Source organism: Vigna unguiculata, chromosome 9 (genome assembly GCF_004118075.2).
Source record: "Vigna unguiculata cultivar IT97K-499-35 chromosome 9, ASM411807v1, whole genome shotgun sequence".
In the NCBI taxonomy this organism is placed as follows: Eukaryota; Viridiplantae; Streptophyta; class Magnoliopsida; order Fabales; family Fabaceae; genus Vigna; species Vigna unguiculata.
Genome location: NC_040287.1, coordinates 11,184,615 through 11,195,826, shown reverse-complemented (window position 1 = coordinate 11,195,826; position 11,212 = coordinate 11,184,615). Strand labels below are relative to the sequence as shown.

At 32.6% G+C, this 11,212-nt stretch overlaps 2 protein-coding genes across 3 annotated transcripts; one reads left to right on the top strand and one right to left on the bottom strand.

Annotated features, from left to right (window-relative positions):
* Positions 1 to 321: 321 nt before the first annotated feature.
* Positions 322 to 4,769, top strand: LOC114164358 (carbonic anhydrase 2-like). The gene is made up of 9 exons (XM_028048997.1): positions 322 to 416; positions 1,386 to 1,444; positions 2,593 to 2,724; positions 2,830 to 2,878; positions 2,960 to 3,076; positions 3,747 to 3,800; positions 3,909 to 3,994; positions 4,162 to 4,267; positions 4,354 to 4,769. The coding sequence occupies exons 2-9, from the start codon at positions 1,392 to 1,394 to the stop codon at positions 4,534 to 4,536; spliced, it is 780 nt and encodes a 259-aa protein (XP_027904798.1). The 5' UTR covers positions 322 to 416; positions 1,386 to 1,391; the 3' UTR covers positions 4,537 to 4,769.
* Positions 4,770 to 5,185: 416 nt separating this feature from the next.
* LOC114163258 (protein KINESIN LIGHT CHAIN-RELATED 3) lies at positions 5,186 to 8,979 on the bottom strand. 2 transcript variants are annotated; one of them, XM_028047451.1, is made up of 3 exons: positions 8,663 to 8,979; positions 6,068 to 8,110; positions 5,186 to 5,722 (listed from the first exon to the last, which is right to left on the bottom strand). In XM_028047451.1, exons 2-3 carry the CDS (start codon positions 8,095 to 8,097, stop codon positions 5,512 to 5,514), a joined length of 2,241 nt encoding a protein of 746 aa, XP_027903252.1. In that variant the 5' UTR covers positions 8,098 to 8,110; positions 8,663 to 8,979; the 3' UTR covers positions 5,186 to 5,511. The 2 variants fall into 2 exon arrangements, with proteins under 2 accessions (XP_027903252.1, XP_027903251.1); XM_028047450.1 differs by lacking the exon at positions 8,663 to 8,979 and adding an exon at positions 8,294 to 8,487.
* Between the last annotated feature and the right edge of the window lie 2,233 nt (positions 8,980 to 11,212).

The window sequence follows — 11,212 nt, the reverse complement described above, 5'->3', positions numbered from 1 at the left end:
GGGTTAAAAACTTGTCCATATCATCGTGGTCTCAATCTCAACTATAAAAGTCACACTAGCTTCCACCTTTTATTATCATAGGGGTAGTGTTGTTTCATGGACGGTGTTTGTGAAAATTGTTTTATAAATGCTATATATTATTTAAAAATTCTTTTCTTGACATTTTCATATTCCACTAGAAATGTCAAATCAATAGAGAGAAAACATTATTTGAATAAAATAAAGGGAAGTGTTAAATAAATAAATAAATAAAAAACTTAAGAAAACCCTCACAATCTTTGTTGTCAGCTATATATAGGAGACCCTGGAACTGACAAAAGCACAACCAAAACTTTGTTACTTTCATCTCTTTCCTCAGAAAATCTCTCAAGCAACTTAGTTCTTAGTTCTGCTATATTTTTTCAGAGCAAGAAAAGGTGAAAAAAAATTGCTTGTTACCCTAATCCTGCATGAGTTTAGTTTCCCTTAATTTTAGTTATTTTCTTTTGTTTTTGCATTAACTTTTGTAGTATCTATCGTGTTATTTCATTTTAAGAAATGCATACAACGTTTTAATAATAAATAATTTCAAGATACTTGTATTTATATATATATATATATATATATATATATATATATATATATATATATATATATGTGTGTGTGTGTGTGTATGTATATATATTACTAGATTATATTTCAAATAAATTTTATGCAGAAATTTGTTTGCATTTACTTAGAAATTCACGTTTGGGAAATGATATTTTGCAATACAATAAACTTTTTCTTTTCAAGTTAAAGAAAGTGAATGTAATATGTAGTATGACAAGTTTTTTTCATGATTTTTTTTCATGTTAAAGATTTAAAAAAATTCATGAGGTACATTTTTATTGCATATGTCATATTTAGAATTATGAATTTAAGATTTAAGTTTTATAAGAATTCTTTGTTGAAATGGATGTTAAATATTAAATATAATGTTTAGTCATAAGAATAAAAAATGTTTCTTTGTTTCGAAAACATAAAATATTAATAAAAGTGGATCTTATAAGATTCTTTAAACGGTAAAAGTGGTAGTAAAGAGATCTTAATAATGATGTAATAAAATAAAATAAAAAGTAAATAAATAAAAATATTAGGATATGAAATGACTCTTGTCACAAAGATGTGATTGATATCAAAGCCAATCTAATTGCAATTATAATATGTACATATAGATACAAGTTACAAGTGATTTTGAATTTTATTTTTATAAAAATATTCTTTTTTTCAATTAAAAAATTCTGGAAAATTTCAAAAACATTGTGTTGAAAAGGTTTTATATTAAGTTTGAAGAAATCCATTAAATAATGAAATGGTTTGTTGATGGCATTGTAATTAATTAGTAACAGTTTTGGAATTTGCAGATCAGAATGGCAAAACATTCATCTGAAGTGGCCATTGAAGAGCTGAAGAAGCTTCTCAGGTTAATTAATTATTTCTAAACTTCAATCACATGCAAATCACTTTCCTTTATTACACTGTTTTCTTACCCTTAAACTAGTTTAATGATGCACAATAAACTAATTTGAATCATATGTTATCAGTTAAAGAAATAAAATTATAGAATGTTTATAATTTAAAAATATAAGTTTAATTGTGGTTTTTCTTTCTTTATTTATATCACGTGCTCATTTTCTATAATTTTCAAGTTATATTTAAGTCTCTTCATTTTAAAATTTGGCAAAATTTCGTCTCCATGTAAATTTTGTATTATTTAAAACCTTTAAATTATCCTTTTTACCAAAATACTTAGGAGTTTCTACGAAAGAAATGTGATTTTTTTTTTTCGAAAGTTTATAAATAGAAAACAAGTGATAAAATTTGTATGATTTTGTAAGATGAGAGATGAATATCAAAAGAGGTAAAAATTAAGTTTTCTTTATTTATTTCTTTTTCACTTCATACAAAATCTAATGTTTTGATTAATGAGTTTTTGAGAAGAAGAAGGTTTAAAACTGTTTAATTTGGAAGGATTTTTTAATAAAAGGGTAAAACTAAAGGATTTTAGGTAAAAGAAAATGAAGTAAAGTACTAATTTTTTATTTTAAACATAAAAATTAACTATTTATTCAAAAATTTGAAAAAAAAAATGAATCAAATGTGCATAAATTTAATTAAAATATCAATAAGAGTCGAATCCAATTAAAGTCACTAGTCCTTCAAAATTAAGAGAATCAAAATTATATTTAAATTTAGCGACAACTGTTTTTATTTTATGTTTTTCCAACATTTACCACCAAGTTAAATTTATAAACATTTACCACTAAGTTAAATTTATAGCTCCAAATTTAGTGACAACTGAATTTGTACATACGATATTTGTCGAAAAGCAAAGAAAATTAAAATGACTGGAAATAAAAATGTGTAAAACTTAAATTACAAACATATTTATTGATTTATTTACTGTACAAAATTTTAAAAATATTTGTATACTTGAATTTAAATAGCTAAAAGAAATTTCTAAACTTATTCAACTTCATTCCTTGATGAACTAAAATCCTTGAAGACTCTTTAACCATAAGATATACAATAGTTATGCTAGTAATAACATTTGTAGCTTAGTGATTACAGAGAAAAGGAGGAGCTTAATGAAGTGGCAGCAGAAAAAGTTGAAGAAGCCATAGCTGAGTTGCAAAAACTTCATGACCCTGCTCTGCAAAGAATCATACTCGGATTCACTTACTTCAGGATCAACAATTTCGAGTAAACTCCAAATTCAAATCTTCATTATTGTGTTGATGCAAAAGAGTAACACGATACATATTCAACAATTTCTCATGTTTCTTTTTGTTTATTTATATCTTGCAGTAGGAACCCGGATCTGTATGCCAAACTTGCCAATGGCCAAAGCCCCCAGGTGACGAATAGTTACAAATTTTATCACCATTTTTCACCACTTTTGACATTCTAATTTTGATATGTTCTGAATATGATGTAGTATCTGGTGTTTGCTTGCTCTGACTCTCGAGTGAGTCCTTCAACTATTCTCCATTTCCAACCTGGAGAAGCTTTCATGGTCCGCAACATTGCTAACATGGTCCCTACATTTAATCAGGTTCATTTCTCTCATATTCTCATGAAAAAAAGTCGTATAATAATAACCCGAAAATAACACGATCTAAAACTTTTACGTCACATGAACAACTCTTTCGTACCTTATGATCCCAAATACATCAACCTTTTGATCCCAAATATATCCAGATTATCCAAATGTTTTATTACAAGAGTATAACAAAAGTCAAATACAAGTTTAAAGTATCTTTGACATAGATGTTTAAAACCATGAACAGTATATTATATAACTATTATCACCCACTTTATTGCTTATCTAAGATGATACAAAACTTTTCTAAAATGTATTATTTTCATCAACTCAGCACTTCAACTTATATAACCCTAAAATAACATGTTTACTTCAATCAGCACATCCCCGGATGTTGTTCATTCTGGAGGTTGTTTCCTTGTTTAAAAAGTAGAACTTTTGGTTGTAGCAGAAAGAAACTTTATTCACTTCTGTCATGAATTGCTTGCACTATTGAAAAGACTATTAACTTAAGTCAATTTTTTTATGATGGAGATCAAATGGAATTTAGGAACTTGGTTAACAAGACTTTTATTTTACTTTTAAGTTTATATTATATTACTGAAATTCCTTCTCCATCTGTTCGTAAAATTAAACAAAAAGAGGTTAAATTTCTCACTGTCATGTCCTGTTCATTCAACAGCTAAGGCACAGTGGAACTGGTGCAGCCATTGAGTATGCTATCACTGCTCTCAAGGTGATGATTGGTTTATTATAGTTTTCCCTAGAACCAATTACTTTATTTTTGGTTTTTAGTGCATAGAGGAATCTCAACATATATAAGACCAACCATATGTTTTTACAGGTACCAAACATTCTGGTCATTGGTCACAGTCGCTGCGGTGGAATCCGAAGGCTTATGAGTCATCCAGAAGATTGTTCAGCCCCCTTGTGAGAATTAATTTCTATATATAAAATACATAGCTAATTTCAAGATTTTAATTCCTTCTTTTTCGTAGAAGAGTTAAACTAAAAGTGTATATAATGTGTAGGAAGGAACAAGTCTCCAATTAGCCATGCTTGAACCCTTTTTTACATTGTTAAATTGAAATGTGCAGTGACTTCATAGATGATTGGGTGAAAATTGGTTTGCCAGCTAAACTCCACGTTCTGAAAGAATATGAAGGCTATGATTTCGACGAACAATGCAAATTCTGTGAAAAGGTTTTATGTACTTCAATTTTGATTCAACTACCATGCTTTTAACATTAAACAATGAGTAGTGACCATTTTGTAATGTTGTGATGCAGGAGTCAGTGAATAACTCGTTGGTGAACCTGAGGACATATCCATATGTTGAAAGAGGAATAAGGAACAAGACCATAGGACTCTTGGGGGGTTACTATGATTTTGTAAAGGGAGAATTCAAGCTTTGGAAGCACGAGACTCGTTTCACTGAACCCATTACCATCCCTCTCTCAACCCATAAGTGATGGATGACTCAAACTAATGGCACTTTGAATTGGCACCACTACCACCTTATTAAGTTTCTTACATAAGTTGTTCTGCTGTTGTTCCATGTCTGTGTGTCGTTTTACGTCCTAAATAAATAGCATCTACTTTTGAGGTTTCAAAAGTAATGTAGTAAGAAGTATTACTGTATTTCATGCATTTCTATACGTGTTTAATTCAAATGCCTAATAAATGATGATGAGAGTTGTGGTCTTTGATAGATATATATTGTAGACTAACAGAACAAGTATAATTTATACTTTGTCTAGTAGATGCTAAAATAAAAGTAGAAAAGAGAAAAGTTTGTAGCTTTCCAATGCAATAAATGAAAGTGAAATCATAACAGAAACAAATACAGTGATAAATTCTATCTTTTGATGCATAAATAACTAATAAATAAATTTAAACAGAGTTATAGGGTCTAGCAAAAGAATCCTAAAATTCAAGACTAGGCCCTGGAGCCATATGATTGATCCAATTTAGTCTTATGATAAGAGTTCTTTGGACATTTTAGGCAAGACTCCAAATCATTTATTTATTCCATTCTGTATCAAACTTCACTTAAGAAACAACATATACGTAACTGTCAACCATTAAGCTAATTTCGGCAATGTAGAGTCTTGAACAAAGGGAGAAAAAATAAGTCTTCTCTTGATATGTGAAATGAGGGGGAAAATGTTGTATACACAAACAAGGGGAGTATCTATACACCATAATTACTTACATAATATCATATAAACAATAACATAGCTTTTAAACAAAAATAATCTAGCACAAAAATTACACTCTTCCAATTTTACCTCATCAATGATAAACACTATTCAATCATTCAATTATAACCAATAAATTAATACTGTCCAGACTGCAGGTTTATCTTTTCAGCCTTTCAGCATATGCTACTTTGAGTTCCTGTAAAGCATGGCTTTTCTTTCACGAGTCTTTGGTATAAATCATCGTCAGACCCTGATGACAACATTGTTTACAGTGTGAGCATTGCCATCAAGAAGGTTCTCCAGTGACCTGCCTTTTCTGCTCCGAACTCTTCCTGCTTCCTTCAACAACTCACCCAACCTTTTCTTCTCATCATCCACGTCAGGATTTGCTGTCCCAAGCTTTTCCTCCCTCGCGCTAACAACGTACTCCAGAATTTGAATTGCATCATCCATTCTGAAATAGAAAATATCAAACCCCATGAGAAGATGCAATTGTTTGTATGTTGTTAATGTAATGGCTTAGAGGAAAGAAAGTGACATTAAAATAGTGAACAAACTCAACATGAATGCCACAATGAAAATCGGTCATTATATTCACGAGTTGCATGAGCATGCCTCAATTAACATACTGAGTCGCGTGACTGGATTAGGCAGACTATTAATATATAACATATCATCTTACTATTAGCCTTCTTAATGTCGCAGTAAATTGAAAGTGCTGCATATGCCTAATAGTGAAAAGATATCTGCAAAAAGAAAAACGGAAATGACCCAAAAAGGAAGAGAAAAAGGCGAATACCTGCCAATTGCATCGTATGTGCCAGCAAGATTACTGCATACCCCAAGTGTTTCTGGGTGATACGGACCATATTCTTGTTCCAAAATACTCTTTGCTTCTTCAAATAATTCTGTAGCCTCACTTAAGGCATACCGTTGCACACAGGCAAGTCCCATTTGATTAAGAGCAATACCAAAGAAAGATGATTTCTTTTCTCCAATAGCACGAAGCTTTGAAATAGCAGTCTTCAAAGTTTCGTAAGATTCAGAAAAGTTCCCCAACATGTAGTACATGACTCCCATCTGAGCTTCAATTCCAGCTATTGTGCTTTGCTGACCAGGGACATCATTGTATATCTCCAGTGCTTTCTGCAGTAACTTCAGAGCCCGTTCAAGCTCATTCATAGACTCATAGATAGTTGAAATATTTGTAAGACCACTAGCAATCTCCTCTAGAGGAACTCCAGGAAGTGGATTCTCGTATATTTTAAGTGCACTCTCACAATATGATTTTGATTCCCTTATCTTCCCTATCCTGTTATACAAGTCAGCCAAACGCACAAAGACAAATCCCACTGCTGGATGATTCTCTCCTTTGTTGGTCTTGAAAGCTGTTAAAGCTTTCTGATACGCAAAGATAGCTTCATCATATCGAGACAAAGATAAGTATGCGTCTCCAATGCTGCAGTCAACAGAAGCCACATCCCCTTCCTGGCCATTAGCGACCATTGCCATGCTGGCTAGAACAAGATGCTCAAGAGCAGCTTCGTGATTTCCCTTTGTATCACATACAAGGCCCATGAGCCTCCTATCAGCTGCCTCTTCAAGAGATGGAGCTGAATTATTTGCTTTATGAATGTCTAGAGCCATCTGACAAAGCCTCTCAGCTTCATCAAATCGCAAAGCCTGAACATTGGCTTCAGCCACGTACCGACAAGTTTCACCAACTCTTGGGTCTGTATCTCCCAAAACCTGCTTCTGGACTTCTAATCCAGTGGTATAGCACTTAATTGAATTCTCAAGCTGGCCCAGCATAGCATAGGTGTCTCCCAGTTGCATGTGACCAGCAAATTTAGCAAGGGCATGTTCCTGACTTTCCCCAATAACAGGAATCTCAATTGACCGTTCAAGAATTGGAATTGCCTCACCATATTGACCCAAGCTGCAATGTATTGCTGAAATAACATGTAAACACATAACCAGCTCCAAACTCGGTTTCTCATCACCTAACTTCTCAAACAGTTTCATTGCTTGAAGAGCTAAGTCAAGAGCCTTATAAGGACTATCCCCGAATGAAATCATATCTCTTGCTTGTTTTAGTAATATCGGTGCCCTCTCAGGTCTGTCTAATACGGACTCGGCCCTTTTCTCAACACGGTTTTGTGACACTGACTTATTTCCCAAAGGAGAATTCTTCAAATTCTTCACGCCAGTAACACCACTAACACCACTACTTTGTTTCCTCGAAGGCCTACCGTTCTTTCTTTCGATAGGAGGTTTCGGGGCAGGACTTTTTCCCTTGGCTGTTGATTTGGGCGAAGTATCAGGTCCTATCCGTGAACTCGATGCTTTAACAGACTTTACCGAGGAACCAGAACTAGTAGCTGCAGGCTGAACCTCCTGAATCTCATTCACCTGATCCAATTTCTTATCATTGGTCAAGCCATCCAATCCGGAAGATATTTCACTACTTGAGCTCCTGTCATGCCCTTTCTCCTCCCCAACTTCCTCTTCCATTATCTCTACCTCCCTCATCCGTCCTCCAACTAGATGGCGCAATTCAGAATCGATTCTAGACTCATCGCCATCAGATCCAAAACTTTGCCGCGACGGTGACTGATCCGAACTCTGCATGTCACACACATTCTCATAAAGCTGTTCAATGGAGGGCTCAACCACCCCATCAACACCAAAATTAGCAGTACCGCCTTCACCTTTTCCCTGACTAAAGGTTTCCTTAGAAAGGGAATCAGGGTTCACATTCATCTCATTACCTTCCCCTTCAACATGAACACCGTTCGCAACATTTCCTGTCATCTTCAACTCTTCCATGATATAAAAGCTCCTGTTACAACCAACATCAAACACATGGTCCACAAAATCAACACCACCCACAAACAACCAGATCCAATCCAAACCAAGCAAACACACAACACAACACAAGAAAAACAAAACAATTGTCTAACTCAAACCGTTTTATTAACCAAGACACAATAGTTAACAAACCAATATGGTTCAAAACACATACATCTAAACCCAAGATTAGTAAGAGTCAAAGTTCCTCAGCCTTGGACATCCCACAACCCGGGCAGAAACATCAACGTTGAGATACAGAAACGATTGCAGAACCCAACAGTGTCATAAAAATAGAACCAATTATCAGCAAAGAAAGATAACAGTAAAAAAAGAAAAAACTCGCCACAAACCGGATTGCACGGAGGCATAAAAAACATATATATTATAATAATAAATAAAAGAAAAGACAGAGAAAATTACGGGGTTCTGTTTTATTTTGTTTTTGCTTAATTTTATCATTTGGTTTTTTCTTCCTCGTCGGATTCGGAGGCATAAAAATAACCGATTCGAAGAATAAAAAAGAAGAGGAAGGGACACATACCTTAAGAATGAGGCATAAGTGAAGAGAAGCAGAGGTTGTCGGTTGCAGAGAGACAGAGGAATGAGTGTGCGTATATATAGAGAAAGAACTCAGAGAGAAGAAGAGAACCTCAACACACAGTACCTTTTTTTGGTGCGATGTATGACAGAAGAAAAATGAATGAAACAGAGACCAGAACGGTGGTGATGGAAAGGGGCAAAACGGGGAATTCACCACCCACGTAATAAAAAAATAATTTGACGGAGAAAAAGAAAGGGTTTCTCAATTCTGCAGAACTGTAATGTCAGAAAAAGGAGGGAACCATATGAACTTGACTTCTCCCCAACCATGCCGAACGTGTTTTCTAATTACTTCGTCTCTTTATTATTTTTTTCTATTTGTCAACTCACCTTCTTCCGCCACGTGTCAGAAGCACTTTTCTGTCGGGACCGTTCTGCCCCTTGAAAATGTGCGCAAGCACGAAGACAACTTAGGTCTTTCTTATATAAAGTAGTGAAAATTTTATTTTAACAAAGTTTATTAAATTTATTTCGAAATTATTAGATTATTAATAATTATTTTTAAGAAAATATTTTTTTAACAATAAAATTTTGACAATTTATTTTTGTAATTTAAGATAACATCTTTTAAGTGATTTTTTATTTTTATATATTTTTTTTAAATTATTAAAAAGATATTATTTAAATTGTAAAAAAAATTGTCAAAATTTATGTTTGAAAATATCATTGTTTTTTTTTATATACTATTAGATTTGTTAGTTGCATTTTGGTGTGATATTCTTTTTGTCTATTTTTTTTTTCTTTTCATGATTTTGTTTTACTTGTAAAGGCATCGCTGTGATGAGTTTGCGGAGATTGGAAAAGAGGTTATGCAGAAAGATTGGCAATCACAGTCAGGAAATTACTTGCATCCTTTGTAACCTCAATTTAAACCTCTTTTTTGTTAATAGTTGTTGTCTGTTGCCAAGAAAAACTGAAAATTCAAACACAAGATGTTTTATATTCTTATTACTGTCATTTTACATTTTACATTGTGTGTGTTTTACTCATATTTGGATGTTTCAGCATTATTATTTAACTATAAAACTTGTCATTTGTGTATGTTTTTTTTTGACTGAGAGTTAAAAAATTTATATGAATGAAAAGTCATCTCAAATATGACACATTAGAAAGTGATGTGTGCAGGCTGAATTTTTGTTGGGATTTAAATTAAATTTGAATATTTGAATATTAATGAATTTGTGTTGTAGTTTATTGGTTGTGGTGTGAAGGAATCCGTGAGAGGGAAAAGAATATAGCAAAGCATTGAGTGAAGAGTATGATAGCATGTGAAGGGAATAAGTAGCGTCCCCGCGTGCAGTTGCAGCATAATAATAATGTATGCATTTTAATGTAAGATTGGATGGGAAAATTAGAATCTAAGAACCCTATATACCTACTTTTGTAGTTGAAAACGAAATCCTACTTTCAAATTCTCCTTCGCTTTCACAAAACATTATGATGTAATTATAGGGCATCTCTGTTTAAACTTTACAACACCAAAAGAGTATTTTATTTTCAGCCCCAAATCATTATCAAGACCATAATAGTAAACTCTGGGGTTAAATCCCTCTTGTGGCTACTTCAATTCCATTTTCAAATATTTACTGATTCTCTCTCTTAGGTGTTCTTTTTATCTTTAAAATATATTATTTTAATATTTTTAAAAATTAATATAATTTAAAATGTGAAAATTATTGTATTTTAAAAATACACTATACGATGGTAATTTTCTTTAACATAGAATCCAAATATGAGAAAACGCAAAATAAAAGTTGACACCGTTTAACCGTTAAAAAAATGTAATATAATTTAGAATATTAAAATCTGTATATTTTAAAAATAAATGTGGTCAAATTAATCAATTTTTTATTTAGTATGTTGCCTAATTACTATGATAAATATGATTAATTTGTTATATGTTCTTAGTTGTTATTTTGTTGTAGTATCAAAGTTGTTTTATATTGTGTTATTTTCTAGTACTCGGTGGTGAAAATGTATTCATTCATTTTGTTGGAGGTGATTGCAAGAGATGAATCATGGGATTACTCTATAATCTCATCCCATTATATCTCTAAAGATTTGAGGATGAACAACATTGTTTTACAAAAATAACATCATTTTAATATCATGTTCCATGCATATGCGGATATAGTCTAAAGTCATTCATAAATGGTTCATGGTGAAGAACCCATTGCAGAATTGTGGCTCATGGTGTGTAGGTCCATGGTGACCAAGATGCAGCCACGTTTGAGCATTGAAATCAGTTTTGAGTTATGTTGAAATCGATTCTAGTTCTTGCGTCTGGTATCTAGAAGAGAACCCTCCTGCCATGGTTGACCTAGAGGAGAGCTGATGCAGAGAAAAGAGGAAGAAAGCTTGCGGGAAAAAACAAGGCCACTCAAAACAGGTAATCTTTATTATGATTCTTCTTCTTTCTTACAAAACAGAGAAAAACCTTTCCTTTAAATAGAGGAGGGAAACCTTAATAGATTAGGGAAAAACAGAAAAC